At 34.4% G+C, this 25561-nt stretch overlaps 3 protein-coding genes and 1 long non-coding RNA gene across 4 annotated transcripts; 2 read left to right on the top strand and 2 right to left on the bottom strand.

Moving 5' to 3' along the window:
- Positions 1-1492: 1492 nt before the first annotated feature.
- Positions 1493-4344, bottom strand: LOC140562743 (uncharacterized). The gene is made up of 5 exons (XM_072688605.1): positions 4320-4344; positions 3781-4131; positions 3522-3629; positions 3114-3148; positions 1493-2390 (listed from the first exon to the last, which is right to left on the bottom strand). The coding sequence occupies exons 1-5, from the start codon at positions 4342-4344 to the stop codon at positions 2265-2267; spliced, it is 645 nt and encodes a 214-aa protein (XP_072544706.1). The 3' UTR covers positions 1493-2264.
- A 126-nt stretch (positions 4345-4470) lies between these two features.
- LOC140562176 (uncharacterized) lies at positions 4471-4913 on the bottom strand. Its single transcript, XR_011980125.1, has 3 exons — positions 4871-4913; positions 4684-4729; positions 4471-4596 (listed from the first exon to the last, which is right to left on the bottom strand). It is a non-coding gene; the product is annotated as an uncharacterized lncRNA (long non-coding RNA).
- A 2683-nt stretch (positions 4914-7596) lies between these two features.
- On the top strand, positions 7597-11000 carry LOC140561652 (uncharacterized). Its single transcript, XM_072686883.1, has 7 exons — positions 7597-7632; positions 7714-7783; positions 7912-8259; positions 8346-8696; positions 8953-9060; positions 9186-9220; positions 9332-11000. Exons 2-7 carry the CDS (start codon positions 7717-7719, stop codon positions 9443-9445), a joined length of 1023 nt encoding a protein of 340 aa, XP_072542984.1. The 5' UTR covers positions 7597-7632; positions 7714-7716; the 3' UTR covers positions 9446-11000.
- Positions 11001-19002: 8002 nt separating this feature from the next.
- On the top strand, positions 19003-24713 carry LOC140562742 (uncharacterized). The gene is made up of 8 exons (XM_072688604.1): positions 19003-19069; positions 19197-19544; positions 19628-19978; positions 21123-21230; positions 21310-21335; positions 21595-21702; positions 23118-23225; positions 24603-24713. The coding sequence occupies exons 1-8, from the start codon at positions 19003-19005 to the stop codon at positions 24711-24713; spliced, it is 1227 nt and encodes a 408-aa protein (XP_072544705.1).
- Positions 24714-25561: the final 848 nt, after the last annotated feature.

The raw sequence follows: 25561 nt of genomic DNA, 5'->3' as shown, positions 1-25561 counted from the left end.
ACTTTTTCATTTTTCATCTGTGGTGGAAACTGTTTGACCAATGGCTGCATGTAGATGCAAGGACATATAGACTAGCTGTGGTGGGTGAGAATAAGTGACATAGAGTCTTATTTAAAGCTGTAAACATGTGTACACAAAATGTGAAATTTTAGACATTTTACACAATTAAAAAAAATTGTCTGGACACATTTTTACATCACAAAAAATAGAACATCTAGAAAAAATGTCACCCTAGTTTAATAGTTAATATTTTTACCGTCTGAACTGTATGTACTGTAATGGAGTCCAATGTTGACTGTTTTAACTTTGACATTATATTTTTTGTATTGTTGTCAGAATTCTTGTCCAAAAAACAAATTATATTTATCATGAATCCTTTTATAAAAGCAATAACATCCAAAATGGGGGGAAACATTTTTAAGCACTGTGTGGTGGAAGGGATGTGGAGTTGCTGGTTCTCCCAATGGTTCGCCAGCTAGTCATCCTGGCTGATTACAAACAGCTGGACTGACTCTCACCAGCATGGAGCCACAAGAAAGTAGAGATTTAAAACTCTAAAGGTAATGTTTAGATTGATTTGTAAATATATCACAATAGGTTGACTCACACTGACTACTAACTAACTGTAGCTAACTAATCCTAGCTAGGTTAAATTTCCAGTTTTGGCTAGATATTTCAATTATCAATAGACAATATCATATAACACTGATGATCAGTTAAAATAGTAAAATAGTGTAGGATTAGTTGTTATAGATGTACATTATATGTCCAAATGTTTGTGGATATCACTAATAAATGCTTTTAGGTTGCACCCATGTGCAAATGCACACACAAACAGCCCTCAATGTAATCAAAACCTCACAGCAAGGCTCCAAAATCTAGTAGAAAGCCTTACCTGGACAGTAGAGATAGTTACTCCACCAAAAGCAGGAAAAACTCTTATTAATAACCTTGATTACTGAACCTTTAGAAGAAAGAATGATTATGTGGCTGTCCCAATACTTTTGTCCAAAATAGTGTATGTTTTGACACCGATAAAGTTATATATACATCAATATATTATTATATATTATTTTAAAACATCTACATTGTTAAGCAGTACAAAAATAATATACCTGTTGTGTCACCCAGGATAGATTTTGTACTAACAGCGCCAAATTTAAATCTCCACCCACTCCATGAACCTCATTAGTTAAATAATTGCCAATGTATACTTTATTTACTGTGACTGAATGTTTCTTCCTTTGTTCACACTGTCTCAGACAGAAAACAGAGATGGTGTGCATCAGAGACCGTAACCCTCTGGATAAACTGAAGAGGAATCATTAGTAAGTTTATGTGAACATTAGTGCTTCAGAGAACTGCAATCAGTATTAGTACTGCAAATATATGAATAATCTTTGTTCCAAATGTCAATTTAGTCCAGGAAACCAGTTTGGTTTATGATGTATTTTTATCTTAACAAAAACACTTGTTACAACCTGGCAAAGATTAATAATAAATAGTTCTTTGTTTCAAATCTAAGATACAAATCTGCCCCCTGTGATGGTCAATGCCTCAGTGACAGCTGTGATATCTGCTAAATGTTGTCCATTGACATTAGCACACAAAAATCTAAAGTGTTAAAATTACTACTACTTCCTGTTCATTTAAGTTCGTCCTCCAGAACCCAGCAGAGACTGCTGATTTCCCTGCTCAAGCTTTCCTACTGCTGGATAATATACATTTACATTTACGTCATTTAGCAGACGCTCTTATCCAGAGCGACTTACAAAAGTTCTTTGCTATTTACCCAAGAAAGACCTTAGCTAGTTAGAATAGACTAATAGTTCAAAGATACCTCTAAGCTTAGACACTACTAAACACAAATCAATAAGGTGACCATAGTACTCTATACCATAGTACCATAGTACTCTATGGTACTAATATAAACACAGGATGTCTCATTTAACACTGTATATCATCATCAGTCACTTTTTTAAAAGCAGCATCAGAGAGCATCCAGTCACTTGACAATACTTTTGTAAGGGTCACAAATTACAAATGTATATTCATAATTACATATGCAAATAAAAATACCAACACATGTCAAATATACTGAAACAATAATATTATCACTGGAAATGTACATGTTCAAAGGCACAGGAAATATTTATGACAACATACATTAATATCATGTGAACTGAATACAGTTTGCGAAGTAGATCCAATGAAAGTATTTCATTTCCCAAGTTTTCACATGTAATTATAACACTAATTTTATTCTACTGACGGATTTTCGCCTGTCCATAAACAGGCTGATCACTGTTGTTCTTTGCTCTGCTTTTTCTTGAGGAGGGAGGATGAGCAAAGCTGAGAGCTGCATAGTTCAGGTTACCAGTGTCTTCAGCCTAATTGACAACACAAACAAGAAGCATGTGGTAAACATATAGAGAATTATAATAATTAGTTAGAACAACAGATAAGCATTGTTGGCAAATGTAAGTTTAGATGTACAATTTCACATAATAACCTTTTTTTGGTTAAAGCATCAGCTGTCTTACAGCTCTGACAGTCTACTGCTTAGTTTCTCTGATGCTGTTTGTTTCCCAAAATAAAGTCCTAAAATCTACACTGACTAAAGGGCAATGTGTTAGGCACTCTTTAATTGAATGGTAAACATTTAACCAGTGCTGCTTTAATATTATTTTACGAGGCAGGTCTAAATCAACCCTTCATTAGCTTACACCGAACAAATACAATAGAGTATATTCTAACCAGCATTGACTGAAATTATTCAGACATTAATCATATATTTGATCTTTCTAAAGTTAAATCCGTAAATGTTTTCATGCATTTAACAGTCGTCGGTCCCAGTAATTGACAGGCTTCTGGAGAAAGGGTTTCAGAAAGAAAAAAAACAATTTTGAACCTGATAATTGCATACATATGCACGGCTGACTTAATATACGCACAGGTTTTCTAATACTTACTTACATTTGCAAATTGTAAACAACTGCAAACAAATAGTTGTTACAAATGAGTAATTTAAGTTAAAAAGTTAAAGCTTTTAAAAGTAAACATTTGTGATAGTAATAAATGTAATAATTCAATTATAAAAAAAAATAAATTACCTGACTTACTTGAACTGTATGGTTCTCAGCAGAATCTTTAACAAAAAACATGTATGTCATTCAAATATATTAAATGAATGTACAACATTAAAACATATGCTTTATAGTTTTATGTGTATAAATACATATATTGCTGTTATTCAATGGAAAACATATATCTCTATTTTTCCCATTTTAGTTTCCTCTATAATTTGAGCCCTGTAGCTGCTAATTCTGGATGAATGGACCAATAGAAAAGTTATTTTGAATAGACTCTTATTTTACATTGATTTCCATGCAATTCTTGCCTTCTGTTTTAAACTCTCTATTTTGCAGATACATGTTTTTCATTGGACAGCGATGATATATATGTATATATATATATATATATATATATATATATATATATATATATATAATCAAACCTACCTTTTCGATGACTTTTGTGTAATTTTCTGCACACACATAAAACTGATACCATAGACATGATGTTTAAGGCTGCTAATACAATAACAGTTGGGTCCAAAACACTATTCTCTAAAAAAAGAACAAAAGCAGATCTTTATTTAGTAACCATTTTTAGTTTATTAAAATGCTGCAAAAAAGCAAATATGAATCTATACTGAACAACTATTGTTTGAGGTCTGTTATTTATTTGTTGAGAATAATTACAAATATTTGATCTTACCTACAAAGTCCAGTTTTGTTCCATTCCCAAAGATGATCTCTCCACACGCAGCTACAGCACAGTAGTAAGTTCCAGCATCAGAGGGGCTGAGGTTTCTCTTGGGGAGTTTGTAGACACAGCTCTGTGTAGAAGAACCAGCCTCAGAGCTGTCCTCACACCGATCACTCCTGTTTCTATGAGTGTAGATGATTCCTGGATGAGAGTCTCCTGACCCATGCCTGAACCAGTGCACACTGTGTTCTCCTGCAGAGTTTTCTGTGAGAACTGAGCACTGCAAAGTGGCATTGCCTCCCAGTTGGACTGGATCTGATACAGGATTTTGGAAAACAGCATAGTGATTTGCAGGTCCACCTAAACAGTGGATAAAATGGATTATAGAGATGTTGGTGGAGATGTAGGGTTACAATGTAGAAAAATAAGGTTACAAAATTCATGTCGGTTTCTTAAAACTAGCAGTAGACCTTCATTTACCTCTGAGGACTACAACTGTACAGTCCGCTAATGTGATATCTGTATAATATGCAACTGTACATAAATACGTTGCTGAATCAGATGGTTCTGCATGTAGGATATTCAGAGTAAAGCTGCCCTTTTCTTGTAATGCAATAAAGCGGCCACTCTTCTCAAAACCATTATGATATTTCAGAGAAGAACTATAACTAGCAATGAGAAGAGTTTTTTCTCCTGGAGGCTGTTTGAACCATGAAATCACTGATGCATCAAAATGTGAAAACGAACAGTAGAGACTAATATTTTCCCCTTTATGAATGAATTTCAGCTGATCTGGGCAGGCAACGTCTATCTTTGAGGTGCCACCTAAACAAAAGAAAGCAGTGCATTAGACAATGTAGCAAAATCACAAAGTCACAAAATGAGCCGTAATTCTGAAAAACAAAACAGTACCTAATGCTGTTAAGACCAGAGCTGTTACATATAGTCCAATCATTGCCTGGAAACAAAACTAATTTCAGTTAGAAATTCATTTAGACTGTACACGCATAGAAATAGTTTCCTAATATTTTTAATACTACGATATATTAAGTGTATGTATAAAGTATGAATCAGATTCAGGTTTATCAAGCTCACTTACAGTTTTGGAAGAGCAAAAGTAACCATTCGGGATGAGGGTAATATGTGTCAAGTACTCTGTCCTTCTGTAAACATTCTACAAGAGCAACTTCATAACTGTGCTGAAAGTTGATTCGTTCCCATAACAGGAAGTTTGTTTGAGCTCTAACCACTCACATCAATGGGTATAAATATAGAACCTAATATGCAAATCACTACTGCTGGGTTAGAAGAACTGATTCAAGAACTGATTGTATCTTCAAATAACTGTTTCAGTTTCAAAACATTAAACATTTAAATTATATTTATATATCATATGGAAACTGAAATTACTAATATTAGACAATCAGTACATAAATATTCAATTAACAATTAAACTTAGTGGCATTTGGTGGTTTACCTTTCATTTACTGTACTAGAAAGAGCTCACAAAGGTAGCACGGTTGAACACAGCCGAGGCCATCAGACATCAATAATCAACTTAAAGTGAGCAATTTAGATTTGCTGTATTGTACTGTAGGTTTTGAGAACCTGATTGGTGCACCATGCAGAGAATGTTGTTGGACTGAGCCAGTGGCTGAAAAAGCTAGTGGCTGAAAGTAGTCCTGTATATCACACCCTTGAGGAAATGGGCAGAATTGTCCAGAAACTTTTGTTGTCTTCTATGTTGTTTCTTCCAGCAATACAGATTGTGAGTCCTGTAAAGCCGCTGGCTATTCTCATTGGTTTCCTGTGTTTATTGTGATATTAATGCCTTGTGGTGGCGCTGCTCCCCCAGCATTGAAAAGAACACTTGGTGACAACAGACTAATAGAATAACCCTATTATCCTTCTGAGCAAACTGAAAGACCTAAGCGTCTGTAGAAAGAAGAGCTTACTCTAAGCTTAACTGTCTTATCTAGGAGGGCCCTACTGTATGTGTAGGACTAAACTATCTCTACAGATTTCTTTTAAATTATCAGTGGTTTCACAGCACCCCTAACATGCCGGACATCCATCACTAGTTCTTTGACAAGCTGCAGGTGATTTACCCTCCTGAGAGACAGAGGGTGTTGAAGGCAGAAATTGGAGAACATGATCCTTACTGTGGTTCTGACTTCTTATAGGTATGAGTGGGTCCTCAGGAGCATATTGATCAGTGCGTGTCTGAAAAGTGAGAGTCTTGGCAATTAGTGACTGAAGCTACTTAGAACTTTCCACAGGCAAATGGGTAACTGCCATTTCAGTGATTGCTCCAGGTGTTTACTCCTGGCTTTTCATGCAGACAAATGAAATCTTGAAGATTTGATCATTAAAAACACCAGATATAAACGAACTCTTATAGCAATTAAATAATGTTGAGTCAGTCAAAAACGGAACGCAGAAAGAACCACAAACAAGCAGGAAATACAGACTGCCAGGCAAAGCATCTCAGGGAAAGAGCTCAGCATTTATTGATGACTATGGGTTGTAGACTTCAGGCAGTCATTGACTGCAAAGAATTTACATCCAAATACTTTTAAGTATTATGTAAAATGCTATTTTTGTTAAACACCTTCAAACTTCCGTCAGATCTTTAGATCAGATCAATGCTGACCCACATTGTAACACTGGTTCTGTCCAAGATATTAGTGTTCTGTATCTGGTATTTCAGCAGTATTTTCTTTTTTACATTTAAAGTATAATGTAGTAACAGCTGTGAACTATTTGGCAAATATTATCAAACTGATATAAGTCAGATAAGTCAGTGTAAGGAATTCAGTGAAAGGAACTTTAGATCCATCTTAAAGTTTGGTGTGTTTTCATTGTTCCATTGTCTGTAGAGGTTTTTTGTTTTTTTTTAGAAGGTGTTAAATGTCTGTTTAGCATCATCATTTGATGTGGTCGGAAGCTTCAGTAGTCCACCATCTACTGCAGTTGAGTCGATGTGTGACATCTTGACTGTGGTTATTGCTATACACTCAGTCATAAATATGCTTTCTATACCTTCTTTATGATTTCTAAATATACAGCACAACATACATTTCTCCATAGTTTAGCATGATAATGTGAATCCAAATAACCATAAGAATTAAAATCATTTCAATGTAAGTTTTGAGGGTTTTTTTTGTTTGTTTGTTTGTTTTTTGTTTTTGTTTTTTAGTAGGAAGTAACAAGGGTCATGCCAGAATTCAAACATTCATTTTCTGAGAAATGCTTACAAAGGAACATAAAATCTGTAAAAATGCTTTGAGATCCTAGTATCTGCCTAGGGGACCTCAACAACTACCAAGCCGCATTCATCCAATTGCCTGAAATGCCATTGTAACACATTACATTAATGCCACATTACAAACACCATAGCAACCACCAACCACCACCCTAGTAATCATGAGAAAATCTTAGAAAATGCTCAGCAACAACCTAGAAACCATCTTAAATACTAAAGTAACCACCTGGCAACAACGTAGTGATCACTTGGAAATCGCTTAAGCTTTTCTTCAGAAAATGTAGTTTAATTCATGTACCTCTATGTTTGCTTCTATATTTAAAGACAGAAACTTCATCTGGCATTCATATTTCAAATCCAGTTGTTTAGTTTGGTGTAATTTTGGCTTTGGCCAAAACAGGTCTATCCCTCAGCAATTTAAGTTCCATATTTGAGCTCAGTGATCTGTGTGGCCCATTTCAGCTTCCTGTCATGCTGTTCTGGAAGCCAATCAGCTGTCAGCAGAGAGTTATAAAGTCATGCTTGGACAAACTTTTCAGACAGAGTAATGCTTGTGTAGCTACATTTCGGAAGATAACCTTTGTCCTACAGGAAATGTAAGTTTAAAAAAATGTAAAATATATTTTTATTTACTTTTGTAGTCATACATCTTGACTGTATACACATTTTTTTTTCAGAAAATGTATTACTTGAAGAAGTTGCCAATGATTGGATTTTATGTAACTATGCTGTTCACAACAGAATTAGGTAATGTTTAAGAGTAATTTTTAAATTTTTTAATATAATATTAATGGTATTCCTTTTGTATTAATATGTAGCCTAAAATAGTGTCTGCAATATTTTTAAAACAGTAATAGATTTTCATCTTTTTTTAGGAGAGGCATCAAATGTAGACATTGCTTGCCCAGATGGACTGAAGGTCATTCAGAAGGGGGAAAATGTCAGTCTGACTTGTTGGTTTTCATATTCTGATGCACCAGTGATTTCATGGTTGAAAAAGACTCCAGGAGAACAGCCAGTTCTCATCACTTCTAGTGTTATTTCTTTTGCACAATTTTACAATGATTTTGAGAAGAGTGGCCGCTTTCATGCATCACAAGGAAAAAGCAGTTTTACTCTGAATATCCTACATGCAGAGCCATCTGATTCAGCAACGTATATCTGTGCAGCTTCATATTATTCAAATATTGCATTATCAGACTGCACAGTTTTAGTCCTCAAAGGTGCGTATGTGATTATTACATGCTTTTGACATTTTAACCCTACATCTTCATTTTCATTTGTAATTGGAGCAGTGTTTTTTTTTTAGGTGCAACTTCAAGTCACTACACTGTTCTTCAACATGTCGCATCAGATCCAGTCCAACTTGGAGGCAATACAACTCTGCAGTGCTCAATACTCACAAATAACTCTGCAGGAGATCACAGTGTGTACTGGTTCAGGCATGGATCAGGAGAATCTCATCCAGGACTCATCTACACTCATGGAAACAGGAGTGATCTGTGTGAGGAAAGCGCCGAGACCGGTTCTCCTACACAGAGCTGTATCTACAAACTCCCCAAGAAGAACCTCAGCCTCTCAGATGCTGGAACTTACTACTGTGCTGTAGCTGCATGTGGAGAGATCATCTTTGGGAATGGAACAAAACTGGACTTTGTTGGTAAGATCAGATTTTTAAATAATTTGTTTTTAAACTAGTTCATCTTTTAAAATGACCTAATTTTGTGTTGAACTTGTTTTCAACACAGTAAAACAATGCTGACATGCACTAATATAGCTAATTCTTTTACAAAAAAAAAATAATAATGATAAGAAAGTGCCTAACGTAAAGTACCTATTTAATGCCCTGTTTTATTTTTGTGATGTTAAAGGAAGATTTAAAATAAATTATATTTGTCTTTTCTTCTTTTTAATAGAACACAATGTTTTGGTCCCAGCCGTAATTGCTTTTGCAGCATTAAGCATTATATGTGTGGTTGCAGTCTTATTTCTCTGCAGAAATTTAAACATCAGTCATCACAAAGGTGGGGTTTACTTGAGCCTGATATGATTAATTTTCTATTGTTAGTGAATGCACTTTATACTTTTCTACACTTAATAACATGGTATATTTAAGTGAATTATTTGTTTGTTTGTTCTTTTGTTGAAGATGTCACCGATGGTCACACAGCTCAAGTAAACCAGGTAATAATTTTATATTTATTGGATTTTTCTGAGACATTTAAGCTACAGACACTCTTATTCACTTTTACTCAGTTAACAGTGAAATATTTAAAACAAGATCTTTTTCTGCAGATTAATTTCACTGATTATCTGAAGTTTGTAGCGGGGAATTTCACCAGTGAACAACAGCAGATGATCAAAGACACTGAAGAGCAAACCCAGATCATATATTACCGACAGAACTGAATTTTCAAAAGCTCCACTCCCTCTCCTTTATTTGCTAATGCAATATTTGCTTATGAAGGCTGACGAAGATTTCAAGAGATTTAAGGAAATATTTTCTTAGGACATGTTTGACTGAAATATTTGGAAAAAAATGTTTGGAAATAACTGATTACAAAAAAAAACAAACAAACAAAAAAACATTTTGTTTATTAACAATCAAGTACTTGTTATTATGTGTAAGATACATTTGAACATGCACAAAGTTAGCTTACGGACTGTATGAAAATATTGAATAAGATGGGGCATTAATCCTGCCATTAACAGTAGAACACATGGAGCATATGCTACAGTAGTAAAACATGTGTTTTGACTTTGGAATAGAAACTGTACGGTTCTGTCAGAGAAATCCATTTTCAAACTGGGCATATTACGGCTGTAACTACACCAACACCAACACCAACTAAACCAAAGTGAATAACTGAAATAAATGTATTCACTACTCAATAGAACCATGACTGATGGTTAAGTTATATTACACTTTATGTATTTGTAACATAATAGCAGTAGGACAATCACTGTGAGAATGTGAATGTGTTTTATTGTCACTGAACACACGTTTTAAAGCAACTCCTTTCCACAGTGCAAAGTGTATGGAAAAATATTACTAAAGAAAAGTAAAGTACTCAGTTCTTAGATATTATATACATTTACACAGACAATATTAATAGATAATTAACAATGATATTTCACCTAAAAAGATATTGCACTGTGATAAAATAACAATTACATGTTATCCTGTATTATTGAATCCTGTAGTAATAATGCTTTATACATGTATTCATAAAGCATGGTACATGTCATATATGGGAACATCAGTCATCATACATTAGTCAACTCTGTTATTATTATATTGTTTAAACCATTTAAACCATAACAGCTGACATTAACAAAGTTGACATTTTTGTGGGCTGACTCCATGCGCTAACCTCAAAATAGATTCCATACAGCATGGCAGAATATAGAAATCTAGGGGTTTTCAACACATTATTTTTCTTTAAATTGATTCAATAAAGGTTGGTTTTATGAACAACTAAAAATTTTTCTGGGAGACGTTTGTCAGGTGTAATTGTGTCTGCCAAAAACAGCTCTGACAGACTGTAATGGATTTCAGTGATGATTGGTATACTACAACTCCATATCACACCACACACAGCCAGACTAAACAGTACATAAAAATAATGTCTGTGTTTTGTGGTACTTTGTAGAAATCTGTTTTCATTTTGACATTAACAATTACCAATTTTTGTATTGTTGTCAGATTTCTTGTCTAAAAAAAAAAATTATATTGACCATGATTCCGTATAAAAAGCAGTAACAGGGGAAAACATCCAAATGGGGGAAAGCTTTTTTTAAGCACTGTATCTTGTGTGGCAGAAGGGAAGGTGTGGTTGGATTACAGACAACTGCTGCTGGTTTGGGAAGCAGCATAAATGATTAACTCTCACTTACTCTGTATTTCTAAAACTCCAGATAATGTTTAGATTGATTTAAGGCATTTGACTTGTAAATATATTAAAATGGGTTGACTCACACTGATGTGTGTGTGTGTGTGTGTGTGTGTGTGTGTGTGTGTGTGTGTGTGTGTCTGAGCTCTGTACAGTCCTTTAGTCACTGTGGCTTAGCACTCCCTAGACCAAGGCCACACTTTAATACATTTTTACCTCTCTGAATTAGATTGTGTCAGGTGTGAATGAATGCTAATATTAGTTGATGCTTGTTTATTTCTAACTTTAGCTAACTAATCTTAGCTAGGTTTCATTTCCAGTTTTGGCTAGATATTTCAATTACTAGTATAAAATATTATATAAAACTGATGCTCAGTCATGAGCAGTAAGATATGATTAGTTGTTATAGAGGTACATTATATGTCTAAATGTTTGTGAATATCTAATAAATATCTACTAAATGCTTTAAAGTTGCATCCTGCTGACATATATGTGCAAATGCACACACAAACAGCACCTAAAGACAAGGATTGGCAAAATAATAAGACTCTGATTAACTATGACCCTGTTGGCACCACGCCTAATGCCAGGTATGGGCTAGAGGAGTATAAAGCCCCCCAGCACTGAGCTGTGGAGCAGTGGAAATGATAGATGGGGATGAGGTAGGGTGGTGATCATCCAGTATCCTGACCTCACAAATGCTCTTGTTTCTAAATGCAAACAAATCCCCATAGCAACGCTTCAAAATCAAGTAGAAAGCCTTCTCTAGACAGTAGAGACAGTTACTTCAACAAATGCAGGATACATATTTTTTTTTAATATACAGTTGAAACCAGAAGTTTACATACACTATATAAAAATACATATGTGCATTTTTTTCTTACTGTCTGACATAAAATGAGAAATGTGCATATCAACCCAAGAACAAAAGCAAAGACCTTGTGATGCTGACTGAAGATGTTAAGAGTGTGTCATTATCCACAGTGTAATGAGTACTGTATCGACATGGGCTGAAAGGCCGGTCTGCCAGAAAAAAATGCCATTACTCCAAAAGAAACATAAAAAAGCCAGATTAATGTTTGTAATTGCACCCAGGGACAAAGACTTTCATTTCTGGAGACATGTCCTGTGTTCTGATGAAAGTAAAATGTAACTTTTTGTCCATAATGACCATCATTACGTTTGGAGGAAAAAGGGGGAAGCTTGCAAGCCTGAGAACACCATCCCTGTGAAACCCGGGGGTGGCAGCATCATGTTGTTGGGTTGTTTGGGTTGCTGCAGAAGGGACTGGTGCACTTCACAAAATAGATGGCATCATGAGGAAAGAACATTATGTGGGAATACTGAAGCAACATCTCAAGACATCAGCCAAGAAGCAACCATGAAAGCTTGGGCGCAATTGGATAGGATATTCATTGTTTTGGAATGGCCATCACAAAGCCCAGGACTCAATCCTATTGAAAATGTATGGGCAAAGCTGAAAAGACATGTGCGAGCAAGGTAGCCTATAAACATGGCTTAGTTACACCAGTTCTGTCAGGAGGAATGAGCTAAAATTCCTGCCAACTATTGTGAGAGGCTTGTGGAAGAATATCCAAAATGTTTTACTCAAGTCATACAGTTTAAGGGCAATGGTACCAAATACTAATGACATGTATTTAAAGTTTTGACTTTGAAGAAAGTAACAAAAATTGCATCATTGCAACATCGACATTGTAAAGCAATACAAAAATAATATCCCTGTTGTGTCACCCAGGATAGATTTGGGGATAGATCCAGAGACCACAACCCTCTGGATAAACTAAAGAGGAGTCATTTGTACATTTATGTGAGCATCAGCGAGTGCTTTAGAGAACTGCAATCAGCATTCTCACTGCAAATATATGGATAATCTTTGTACCAAATGTCAAGTTAGTTTTACTTATACATTGTAATTAAACTCCATGACAAGTCCAGGAAACTAGTTTGGTTTATAATGTATTTTTATCTTAACAAAAACACTTGTTACAACCTGGCAAAGATTAATAATAAATAGTTCTCTGTTTCAAATCTAAGATACAAATCTGCCCCCTGTGATGGTCAATGCGTGGTCCATTGTGGTCCATTGACATTAGCACACAAAAATCTAAAGTGTTGAAATGACTTCTGTCCTGTTCATTTAAGTTCGTCCTCCAGAACCCAGCACAGACTGCTGATTTCCCTGCTCAAGCTTTCCTACTGCTGGATAATATGAACACAGGATGTCTCATTCAACACTATATCATTGTCATCATAAGTCACTTTTTTGTAAAAGCAGAATAAGAGAGCATCCAGTCACTTGACAATCCTTTTGGAAGGGTCACAAATTATAAATGTATTTATGATTACACATGCAAATAAAAATACCAACACATGTCAAATATATGGAAACAATAATATTATCAAAGGAAATGGACATGTTCAGAGGGACAGAAAATATTTATGACAAAATACATTAATATCATGTGAACTGAATACAGTTTGCGAAGTAGATCCAATGAAAGTATTTCATTTCCCAAGTTTTCAAGTGTAATTATAACACTAATTTTATTCTACTGACGGATTTTCTCCTGTCCATAAACCGGCTGATCACTGTTGTTCTTTGCTCTGCTTTTTCTTGAGGAGGGAGGATGAGCAAAGCTGAGAGCTGCATAGTTCAGGTCACCAGTGTCTTCAACCTAATTGACAACACAAACAAGAAGCATGTGGTAAACATATAGAGAATTATAATAATTAGAATAGCAGATAAGCATTGTTGGCAAATGTAAGTTTAGATGTACAATTTCACATAATAACCTTTTTTAACATTTTTTTTTGGTTAAAGCATCAGCTGTCTTACAGCTCTGACAGTCTACTGCTCTACAGTCTACTGTTTCTCTGATGCTGTTTGTTTCCCAAAATAAAGTCCTAAAATCTACACTGACTAAAGGGCAATGTGTTAGGCACTCTTTAATTGAATGGTAAACATTTAACCAGTGCTGCTTTAATATTATTTTACCAGGCGGGTCTAAATCACCCCTTCATTAGCTTACAGCGAACAAATACAATAGAGTGTATTCTAACCAGCATTGACTGAAATTATTGACATTAATCATATATTTTATCTTTCTGAAGTTAAATCCGTAATTGTTTTCATGCATTTAACAGTCATCGGTCCCAGTAATTGACAGGCTTCTGGAGAAAGGGTTTCAGAAAGAAAAAAAACAATTTTAAACCTGATAATTGCATACATATGCACGGCTGACTGAATATACGCACAGGTTTTCTAATACTTACTTACAATTGCAAATTGTAAACAATTGCAAACAAATAGTTGTTACAAATGAGTAATTTAAGTTAAAAAGTTAAAGCTTTTAAAAGTAAACATTTGTGATAGTAATAAATGTAATAATTCAATTATTTAAAAAAAATTACCTGACTTACTTGAACTGTATGGTTTTCGGCAGAATCTTTAACAAAAAACATGTGTCATTCAAATATATTAAATGAATGTACAACATTAAAACATATGCTTTATAGATTTTGCTGTTTAGATATTGCTGTTATTCAATGGAAAACATATATCTCAATTTTTCCCATTTGAGTTTCCTCTATAATATTTGAGCCCTGTAGTTGCTAATGTCGCTGTTGGCTTGCTCACTGGGGGTCTTTGATCCATCATGTCTTATGTTATTTTCTTCTTTCTTCTTTGTCTCTGTCTTTTATTAATCACTATTTATGTACAGCTGCTTTGTGACGACAACAGTTGTAAAAAGCGCTATACAAATAAATCTGACTTGATTTGACTTAATTCTGGATGAATGGACCAATAGAAAAGTTATTTTGAATAGACTCTTATTTTACATTGAGTTTCATTCAAAGTTACGAAAATTCTTGCCTTCTGTTTTAAACTCTCTATTTTGCAGATACATGTTTTTCATTGGACAGCGATGATATATATATGTATATATATATATATATATATATATATATATATAATCAAACCTACCTTTTCGATGACTATTCTCTAAAATAAGAACAAAAGCAGATCTTTATTTAGTAACCATTTTTTAGTTTATTAAAATGATGCAAAAAAGCAAATATGAATCTATACTGAACAACTATTGTTTGAGGTCTGTTATTTATTTGTTGAGAATAATTACAAATATTTGATCTTACCTAGTCCAGTTTTGTTCCATTCCCAAAGATGATCTCTCCACATGCAGCTACAGCACAGTAGTAAGTTCCAGCATCAGAGGGGCTGAGGTTTCTCTTGGGGAGTTTGTAGACACAGCTCTGTGTAGGAGAACCAGTCTCAGAGCTTTCCTCACACCGATCACTCCTGTTTCTATGAGTGTAGATGATTCCTGGATGAGAGTCTCCTGACCCATGCCTGAACCAGTGCACACTGTGTTCTCCTACAGAGTTTTCTGTGAGTACTGAGCACTGCAAAGTGGCATTGCCTCCCAGTTGGACTGGATCTGATACAGGATTTTGGAAAACAGCATAGTGATTTGCAGGTCCACCTAAACAGTGGATAAAATGGATTATAGAGATGTTGGTGGAGATGTAGGGTTACAATGTAGAAAAAGAAGGTTACAAAATTCATATCGGTTTCTTAAAACTAGCAGTAGACCTTCATTTACCTCTGAGGACTACAACTGTACAGTCTGCTAATGTGATATCTGTATAATATGCAACTGCACAGAAATACGTTGCTGAATCAGATGGTTCTGCATGTAGGATATTCAGAGTAAAGCTGCCCTTTTCTTGTAATGCAATTAAGCGGCCACTCTTCTCAAAACCATTATGATATTTCAGAGTAGAACTATAACTAGCAATGAGAAGAGTTTTTTCTCCTGGAGGCTGTTTGAACCATGAAATCACTGATGCATCAAAATGTGAAAATGAACAGTAGAGACTAATATTTTATGAATGAATTTCAGCTGATCTGGGCAGGCAACATCTATCTTTGAAGTGCCACCTAATCAAAAGAAAGCAGTGCATTAGACAATGTAGCAAATGCAGGTCACAAAATGAGCCGTAATTCTGAAAAACAAAACAGTACCTAAAGCTGTTAAGACCAAAGCTGTTACATATAGTCCAATTATTGCCTGGAAACAAAACTAATTTCAGTTAGAAATTCATTTAGACTGTACACGCATAGAAATAGTTTCCTAATATTTTTAATACTACAATATATTAAGTGTATGTACAAAGTATGAATCAGATTCAGGTTTATCAAGCTCACTTACAGTTTTGGAAGAGCAAAGTAACCATTCGGGATGAGGGTAATATGTGTCAAGTACTCTGTCCTTTAAACATTCTACAAGAGCAACTTCATAACTGTGCTGAAAGTTGATTCGTTCCCATAACAGGAAGTTTGTTTGAGCTAACCACTCACATCAATGGGTATAAATATAGAAACTAATATGCAAATCACTACTGCTGGGTTAAAAGAACTGATTCAAGAACTGATTGTATCTTCAAATAACTGTTTCAGTTTCAAAACATTAAACATTTAAATTATATTTATATATCATATGGAAACTGAAATTACTAATATTAGACAATCAGTACATAAATATTCAATTAACAATCAAAATTAGTGGCATTTGGTGGTTTAACCTTTCATTTACTGTACTAGAAAGAGCACAAAAAGGCAGCACGGTTGAACACAGCCGAGGCCATCAGACATCAATAATCAACTTAAAGTGAGCAATTTAGATTGTACTGTATTGTACTGTAGGTTCTGAGAACCTGATTGGTGCACCATGCAGAGAATGTTGTTGGAGCTAGTGGCTGAAAGTAGTCCTCTATATCGCACCCTTGAGGAAATGGGCAGAATTGTCCAGAAACTTTTCTTGTCTTCTGTGTTGTTTCTTCCAGCAATACAGATTGTGAGTCTTGTGAAGCCATTGGCTATTCTCATTGGTTTCTTGTGTTTATTGTGATATTAATGCCTTGTGGTGGCGCTGCTCCCCCAGCATAGAAAAGAACACTTGGTCACAACAGACTAATAGAATAACCCTATTATCCTTCTGAGCAAACTGAAAGACCTAAGCGTCTGTAGAAAGAAGAGCTTACTCTAAGCTTAACTGTCTTATCTAGGAGGGCCCTACTGTATGTGTAGGACTAAACTATCTCTACAGATTTCCCTTAAATTATCAGTGGTTTCACAGCACCCCTAACATGCCGGAAATCCATCACTAGTTCCTTGTTTTGCCAATGACAAGCTGCAGGTGATTTACCCTCCTGAGAGACAGAGGGTGTTGAAGGCAGAAATTGGAGAACATGATCCTTACTGTGGTTCTGACTTCTTCTAGGTATGAATGGGTCCTCAGGAGCATATTGATCAGTGCGTGTCTGAAAAGTGAGAGTTTTGGCAATTAGTGACTGAAGCTACTTAGAACTTTCCACAGGCAAATTGGGTAACTGCCATTTTAGTGATTGTTCCAGGTGTTTACTCCTGGCGTTTCATGCAGACAAATGAAATCTTGAAGATTTGATCATTAAAAACACCAGATATAAACAAACTCTTATAGCAATTAAATAATGTTGAGTCAGTCAAAAACGGAACGCAGAAAGAACCACAAACAAGCAGGAAATACAGACTGCCAGGCAAAGCATCTCAGGGAAAGAGCTCAGCATTTATTGATGACTATGGGTTGTAGACTTCAGGCAGTCATTGACTGCAAAGAATTTACATCCAAATACTTTTAAGTATTATGTAAAATGCTATTTTTGTTAAACCCCTTCAAACTTCCGTCAGATCTTTAGATCAGATCAATGCTGACCCACATTGTAACACTGGTTCTGTCCAAGATATTAGTGTTCTGTATCTGGTATTTCAGCAGTATTTTCTTTTTTACATTTAAAGTATAATGTAGTAACAGCTGTGAACTATTTGGCAAGTATTATCAAACTGATATTTACTAAGTCAGTGTAAGGAATTCAGTGAAAGTAACTTTGGATCCATCTTAGAGTGTGTTTTCATTGTTCCATTGTCTGTAGAGGTTTTTTGTTTTTTTTAGAAGGTGTTAAATGTCTGTTTAGCATCATCATTTCATGTGGTCGGAAGCTTCAATAGTCCACCATCTACTGCAGTTGAGTCGATGTGTGACATCTTGACTGTGGTTATTGCTATACACTCAGTCATAAATATGCTTTCTATAACTTCTTTATGATTTATATATATACAGCACAACATATATTTCTCCATAGTTTAGCATGATAATGTGAATCCAAATAACCATAAGAATTAAAGTCATTTCAATATAGGTTTTGAGGTTTTTTTTTGTTTGTTTGTTTGTTTTTTGTTTTTGTTTTTTAGTAGGAAGTAACAAGGGTCCTGCCAGAATTCAAACATTCATTTTCTGAGAAATGCTTACAAAGAAACATAAAATCTATAATTGCTTTGAAATCCTAGTATCTGCCTAGGGGACCTCAACAACTACCAAGCTGCATCCATCCAATTGCCTGAAATGCCATTGTAACACATTACATTAATGCTACATTACAAACACCATAGCAACCACCAACCACCACCCTAGTAATTATTAGAAAATCTTAGAAAATGCTCAGCAACTACCTAGAAACCATCTTAAATACTAAAGTAACCATCTGGCAACACCGTAGTGATCACTTGGAAATTGCTTAAGCTTTTCTTCAGAAAATGTAGTTTAATTCATGTACCTCTATGTTTGCTTCTATATTTAAAGACAGAAACTTCATCTGGCATTCATATTTCAAATCCAGTTGTTTAGTTTGGTGTAATTTTGGCTTTGGCCAAAACAGGTCTATCACTCAGCAATTTAAGTTATATATTTATGCTCAGTGATCTGTGAGGCCCATTTCAGCTTCCTGTCATGCTGTTCTGGAAGCCAATCAGCTGTCAGCAGAGAATTATAAAGTCATGCTTGGACAAAATTTTCAGACAGAGTAATGCTTGTGTAGCTACATTTCGGAAGATAACCTTTGTCCTACAGGAAATGTAAGTTTAAAAAAAAATTTTAATATATTTTTATTTATTTTTGTAGTCATACATCTTGACTGTATACACATTTTTTTCAGAAAATGTATTACTTGAAGAAGTTGGCAATGATTGGATTTTATGTAACTGTGCTGTTCACAACAGAATTAGGTAATGTTTAAGAGTAATTATTTCATTTTTTTATATAATATTAATGATATTCCTTTTGTATTGCTGTGTAGTCTAAAATAGTGTCCGCAATATTTTTTAAACAGTAATAGATTTTCATCTTTTTTAGGAGAGGCATCAAATGTAGACATTGCTTGCCCAGATGGACTGAAGGTCATTCAGAAGGGGGAAAATGTCAGTCTGACTTGTTCGTTTTCATATTCTGATGCACCAGTGTTTTCATGGTTGAAAAAGATTCCAGGAGAACAGCCAGTTCTCATCACTTCTAGTGTTATTTCTTTTGCACAATTTTACAATGATTTTGAGAAGAGTAGCCGCTTTCATGCATCACAAGGAAAAAACAGTTTTACTCTGAATATTCTACATGCAGAGCCATCTGATTCAGCAACGTATATCTGTGCAGCTTCATATTATTCAAATATTGCATTATCAGACTGCACAGTTTTAGTCCTCAAAGGTGCGTATCTGTTTACTACATGCTTTTGACATTTTAACCCTACATCTTAATTTTCATTTCTAATTGGAGCAGTGTTTTTTTAGGTGCACTTTCAAGTCACTACACTGTTCTTCAACATCCTGCATCAGATCCAGTCCAACTGGGAGGCAATACAACTCTGCAGTGCTCAATACTCACAAATAACTCTGCAGGAGATCACAGTGTGTACTGGTTCAAACATGGATCAGGAGACTCTCATCCAGGAATCATCTACACTCATGGAAACAGGAGTGATCAGTGTGAGGAAAGTTCTGAGACTGGTTCTCCTACACAGAGCTGTGTCTACAAACTCCCCAAGAAGAACCTCAGCCCCTCTGATGCTGGAACTTACTACTGTGCTGTAGCTGCATGTGGAGAGATACTGTTTGGAAATGGAACTAAACTGGACTTTGTAGGTAAGATCAGATATTTTTTTAATCTTTTGAAATAAATAAATAAATAAATAGGCCAACCCATATGCAAACCATAAACATGGTGGAGTTTCTCAATACATGCAAAAAAAGTAACGGTATAGATGAATTCACAATTACACATGTATAAAATGGTAAATGTAATTAAATGTAAATGAGCAGCTGTGTTCTAACAATACAATCAGATGTATTATTACAATGCTTAAGCTGTGTCTGCACAAGACGAAACAAGTTTTCCTAATTTAGTAAACTTATTGCCGCTGTCCATTTCTTTAACATATATGTTTTATACTACCCCAAAAGCAATACCTGAATTCCCTGTCTCTAACACACCACTGAAACTAAGTGCACTTAAAAATAAAATGCACTTAGAAAATATTTTTTGTCAAGACGTTTTATTGTATAATATAATATCACTGTGACAGCCATGAGGTTATTATGTAGGTACAGTGGAATAACTGTTTTAAAATCCTCTTGTAATCAGAAAGGTCTTGTTGGAAATCAGCAGTTTATACAAATGTAATTACATTGACCATTTAAGACGTTGTGTCCATAAGACAAAATATTCCATTACAGCATTACAGTTATTACAAAAATCAAAACTGAAGTATGTACATTTGTGTATTGTGAATTGTACTGCTCAAATCCATCTCAAACAGTGAAGCAGTGAAGACATGAATGCATCTGTGAAATACATTATCAGGAATTAAACTGTTGTTGAATGTCATCGCCCTCACACTAAAAAATTTACAATGAAAGTCAGTGTTAAAAGGCTTTGATTTAAGACATTTTGGAACATTTCTATTATTCCATTCATCTTGCAAGTTTGACACAATGTAAAGAATAATTGCCTGATTCACATTATATAAATTGGGAAAACTAGAGATGCAGGGTTTTTGCATGACAACAATGATATATTGTAAAATGTGTAATTAAACAGTTATTAGGAACACTTTATATGAAATGAGACCAAAATGCAGCTCTTTTGCTTCTTAAACACTAAATTAGAAAAATCGGAAAACATGTAAGAAGTTAATACAGTTCCTATTTTCTTCTATTTTTTGTATAAAGCTAAGCAGAAATTTTGATTAAATGATAAAGATCTTATTTCTTTTCTTTTTTTTTATAGAGAATCGATTTTTGGACTCTATTGTTATTGTTTTAGCAGCATCAAACATTATATTCATGGTTGTGGTTTTATTTCTGTACCGAAAATTACACAGCACTCAACATAAAGGTAAGTTTTATACAACAAACACTGTAAAATTACACATTGTACTTCAATATTTGATTGATATGCTTATAATTTTTTAAAGGTGCTGCTGAAGGTCTCCCAACTGAAGTAAACCTGGTGATTATTTTTCTTTTTTCGTTTTTTCTGACTTAAAATACAGAAACTTTTTTTTTTTTTTTACAATTTTTAAATGCAATGTTATTGTAAATAAGATATGTATAGCTTGATAGACTCATATTCATCCCCTTACTAAGAACTAAATTTATCATTCTAACTAAAATTCTTAAGATAAATATATCATTTTGTCAAATCTGTGTTTTGTTCTGTATGTTTAACATGCTACGTGCTTGGTTGTGGCATCTGTCAGACAGAGGACACTGGTGACCTGAACTATGCAGCTCTGAGTTTTTCTCAGCCTCGCTCCTCAAGAAGAAGCAGAGCAAAGAACAGCAGTGATCAGCCTGTGTATGCACAGGTGAAGATACATCAGTAGAATAAACTTAGTGAAATCATAATTTCAGTTTTTCTGTATATATCATTTTTCATTTCATAACAGAATCTTGTTTTATACTGTAAATCATACAAACTGTGATTTGTACCTGCTACTTTTTCACAACATGAATAATACAAGTGTTATCTATTTGTTCTGATTCGGCCATAGTCTCAGGCTTCAGGTGGATAGCTAATGTTGTGTTGATATACTGTAAATAAACACCTCATTCAATTCAAAAGGTTTAGTTGATATGTTAAGGTAGGGAATGTGGCAAGAGGGCTTCAGTCCTCTGTTAGTCCATAATTTAAGCATAGCTGGACACAAATGAATACAACATTTATAACGTTAATAAAAACAACTTGGGTTTGGTTGCATGATGTTATCATTGGACCACATTGATTACACTGTCTTTGGATTACATTGATTACAATTACATTGTACATTGGCTACTACAAAGGGTGTTTTGTTTTCTTAGCTTTGAACTAAAACTAACAACAGATGTCTAAAAAGAAGTGCACAATAATGCACTATAAAAGAATCACGATTAATATTACATTACTGGCTACTGGTTGCATTATTTTTTGCACAGTAGTACTGTGAAACATTAACAGTAAAAAAAAAAAAACAACAACAACAGTAATCTCTGAAATCAGTGTAACCAGGATTATAGAGTCACTATAATGTAGCCAAAGTCAGATTTACACTTACAGTAATAACCTGTACTGATAATACATCCTCTGTGTAATGACAGTAAATTACTAGTTGCAATACTTTCACAGTAAATTCTCGTTACATATAAACCCAAGAAAATATATATTTTATTCATTAATTAATGTTCTTATTTGGTGTAAACACTGTGATCTATCTGTAACACAGCAATCATCTGTGTTTTACTGTCAGTATACATAGATAACAGTACATTTATAGAATGTATTTCGTGAATTTTAGTTTAGCTATACTTTTACAAAACCTACTAATATGTAACATTTGACATTTCACATACATTCAAATGTGGACTAAACAAAATGTAATTTGATAGAAATTGATTTAATATTTTTAATTACACTTTAAGTCAATATATGTACATGCAATTACTCATTGTATCAGTTAAAGCTCATCTAATCCTTAATAATGCTGCTGTCAGAACAAACATTTCAAAATTATTTTCAAAATGCTTACAACAATATAAATCAAATAAAATGCTGTTTTTATTAAAAAAAATGCAATGTTATTGTAAATAAGATATGTATAGCTTGATAGACTCATATTCATCCCCTTACTAAGAACTAAATTTATCATTCTAACTAAAATTCTTAAGATAAATATATCATTTTGTCAAATCTGTGTTTTGTTCTGTATGTTTAACATGCTACGTGCTTGGTTGTGGCATCTGTCAGACAGAGGACACTGGTGACCTGAACTATGCAGCTCTGAGTTTTTCTCAGCCTCGCTCCTCAAGAAGAAGCAGAGCAAAGAACAGCAGTGATCAGCCTGTGTATGCACAGGTGAAGATACATCAGTAGAATAAACTTAGTGAAATCATAATTTCAGTTTTTCTGTATATATCATTTTTCATTTCATAACAGAATCTTGTTTTATACTGTAAATCATACAAACTGTGATTTGTACCTGCTACTTTTTCACAACATGAATAATACAAGTGTTATCTATTTGTTCTGATTCGGCCATAGTCTCAGGCTTCAGGTGGATAGCTAATGTTGTGTTGATATACTGTAAATAAACACCTCATTCAATTCAAAAGGTTTAGTTGATATGTTAAGGTAGGGAATGTGGCAAGAGGGCTTCAGTCCTCTGTTAGTCCATAATTTAAGCATAGCTGGACACAAATGAATACAACATTTATAACGTTAATAAAAACAACTTGGGTTTGGTTGCATGATGTTATCATTGGACCACATTGATTACACTGTCTTTGGATTACATTGATTACAATTACATTGTACATTGGCTACTACAAAGGGTGTTTTGTTTTCTTAGCTTTGAACTAAAACTAACAACAGATGTCTAAAAAGAAGTGCACAATAATGCACTATAAAAGAATCACGATTAATATTACATTACTGGCTACTGGTTGCATTATTTTTTGCACAGTAGTACTGTGAAACATTAACAGTAAAAAAAAAAAAACAACAACAACAGTAATCTCTGAAATCAGTGTAACCAGGATTATAGAGTCACTATAATGTAGCCAAAGTCAGATTTACACTTACAGTAATAACCTGTACTGATAATACATCCTCTGTGTAATGACAGTAAATTACTAGTTGCAATACTTTCACAGTAAATTCTCGTTACATATAAACCCAAGAAAATATATATTTTATTCATTAATTAATGTTCTTATTTGGTGTAAACACTGTGATCTATCTGTAACACAGCAATCATCTGTGTTTTACTGTCAGTATACATAGATAACAGTACATTTATAGAATGTATTTCGTGAATTTTAGTTTAGCTATACTTTTACAAAACCTACTAATATGTAACATTTGACATTTCACATACATTCAAATGTGGACTAAACAAAATGTAATTTGATAGAAATTGATTTAATATTTTTAATTACACTTTAAGTCAATATATGTACATGCAATTACTCATTGTATCAGTTAAAGCTCATCTAATCCTTAATAATGCTGCTGTCAGAACAAACATTTCAAAATTATTTTCAAAATGCTTACAACAATATAAATCAAATAAAATGCTGTTTTTATTAAAAAAGGGGGAAGCAGCAGAATTTGTCAGATTCATAAAAAAAATTCTTGCACATGCACATGCACAGAAATTCACCAGTAGTTAAGGAGGAAGACGTAAAGTGCGAACACAACAGAAACAAAGTTACTGTTACCCTGCCATTACAGACATACTCAACAACAATTTCTGAGTCCACCTCACCCCGAGACCATTATGAGATCGAGAGATTGAGAGGAGACCGAGACTGCTTGTTTATGGTTTCCAGACCAGAGTACTAAAGCATGTCTGATCACTTTATTAGGAAGACCTGCACACCTACTCATCTATCCAATTATCTAGACAACTACATCATGTAGAACCATTACAATTTACAAAGTCATGCAGATTGGAGCCAGTAGCTTCTGGTACTGTCCACATCACCCTTCAGAATGGAAAAAAGAAACTGGGATTTCCAGCACAACTGTTCCTAGAGTTCAGAATGGTGGAATAAAGAAAACATATCTGGTGAGCGACAGTTCTGTGAAAAGAAATGCCTGGTTGATGAGAGAGGTCAAAGGAGATTGATTCGAACCTCTCTGTATAATACTGGTGAGCAGATAAGCAGCTCAGAATGTAGCACATTGAAGTTTAAGGTGGATGGGATATTGTTGGGGTGGTGTAATGGTGTGGGGAATTTTATTTTGGCATATTTTAGACTGATTAATACTAAATAATCAATGCTTGAATGCCACAGTCAAAATGAGTTTAGTGTTTTTCAGTGGCCCTCCCAGTTCTCTGATCTGAATCCAGAACATCTTTGGTATGTGGTAGAATGGAATATTTGCAGCATGAAAGTGCTGCTGAAAAATCTGCTGAAATTGTATGACACAGTGATGTAAACATAAACCATAATCTCAAATAAATGTTTTAAACATCCTGTGGAATCCATGACACAAAGATATAAGGCGAGAGAAAAGGGAGGCCCTACCTAGTATGGTGTTTTAATTGTTAGGCAGAGGGCAGCAATACCTGGAATAATCAAGCATGGGTGTTCAGGGGCACCTAAATGTATTTTGTGTGAACAAGACCTATTTTATAACTATGAAACAATAAATGAACATGTCAGTGAAAAGAAACTTACATTGAG

The sequence above is a fragment of the Salminus brasiliensis genome, chromosome 9 (genome assembly GCF_030463535.1).
Source record: "Salminus brasiliensis chromosome 9, fSalBra1.hap2, whole genome shotgun sequence".
Taxonomy (NCBI): Eukaryota; Metazoa; Chordata; class Actinopteri; order Characiformes; family Bryconidae; genus Salminus; species Salminus brasiliensis.
Note: the sequence above shows the minus strand (reverse complement) of the source record. Positions and strands in the feature narration are given on the sequence as shown.

Bases quoted from the DNA above. Each gene is read 5' to 3' on its own strand.
- LOC140562743 (XM_072688605.1), bottom strand. From the start codon at position 4,344: ATGCAGAACCATCTGATTCAGCAAC. The intron at 4,132-4,319 runs GTATTTATGTAC...TCCACTGTTTAG, and splicing joins GAACCATCTGATTCAGCAAC to GTGGACCTGCAAATCACTAT. The intron at 2,391-3,113 runs GTAATTTATTTT...GTTGTCAATTAG, and splicing joins ATACAGTTCAAGTAAGTCAG to GCTGAAGACACTGGTAACCT.
- LOC140561652 (XM_072686883.1), top strand. From the start codon at position 7,717: ATGTATTACTTGAAGAAGTTGCCAATGATTGGATTTTATGTAACTATG. The intron at 8,260-8,345 runs GTGCGTATGTGA...TTTTTTTTTTAG, and splicing joins CACAGTTTTAGTCCTCAAAG to GTGCAACTTCAAGTCACTAC. The intron at 9,061-9,185 runs GTGGGGTTTACT...CTTTTGTTGAAG, and splicing joins AAACATCAGTCATCACAAAG to ATGTCACCGATGGTCACACA.
- LOC140562742 (XM_072688604.1), top strand. From the start codon at position 19,003: ATGTATTACTTGAAGAAGTTGGCAATGATTGGATTTTATGTAACTGTG. The intron at 21,336-21,594 runs GTAAACCTGGTG...GGCATCTGTCAG, and splicing joins CTGAAGGTCTCCCAACTGAA to ACAGAGGACACTGGTGACCT. The intron at 23,226-24,602 runs GTGAAGATACAT...CTGCCATTACAG, and splicing joins ATCAGCCTGTGTATGCACAG to ACATACTCAACAACAATTTC.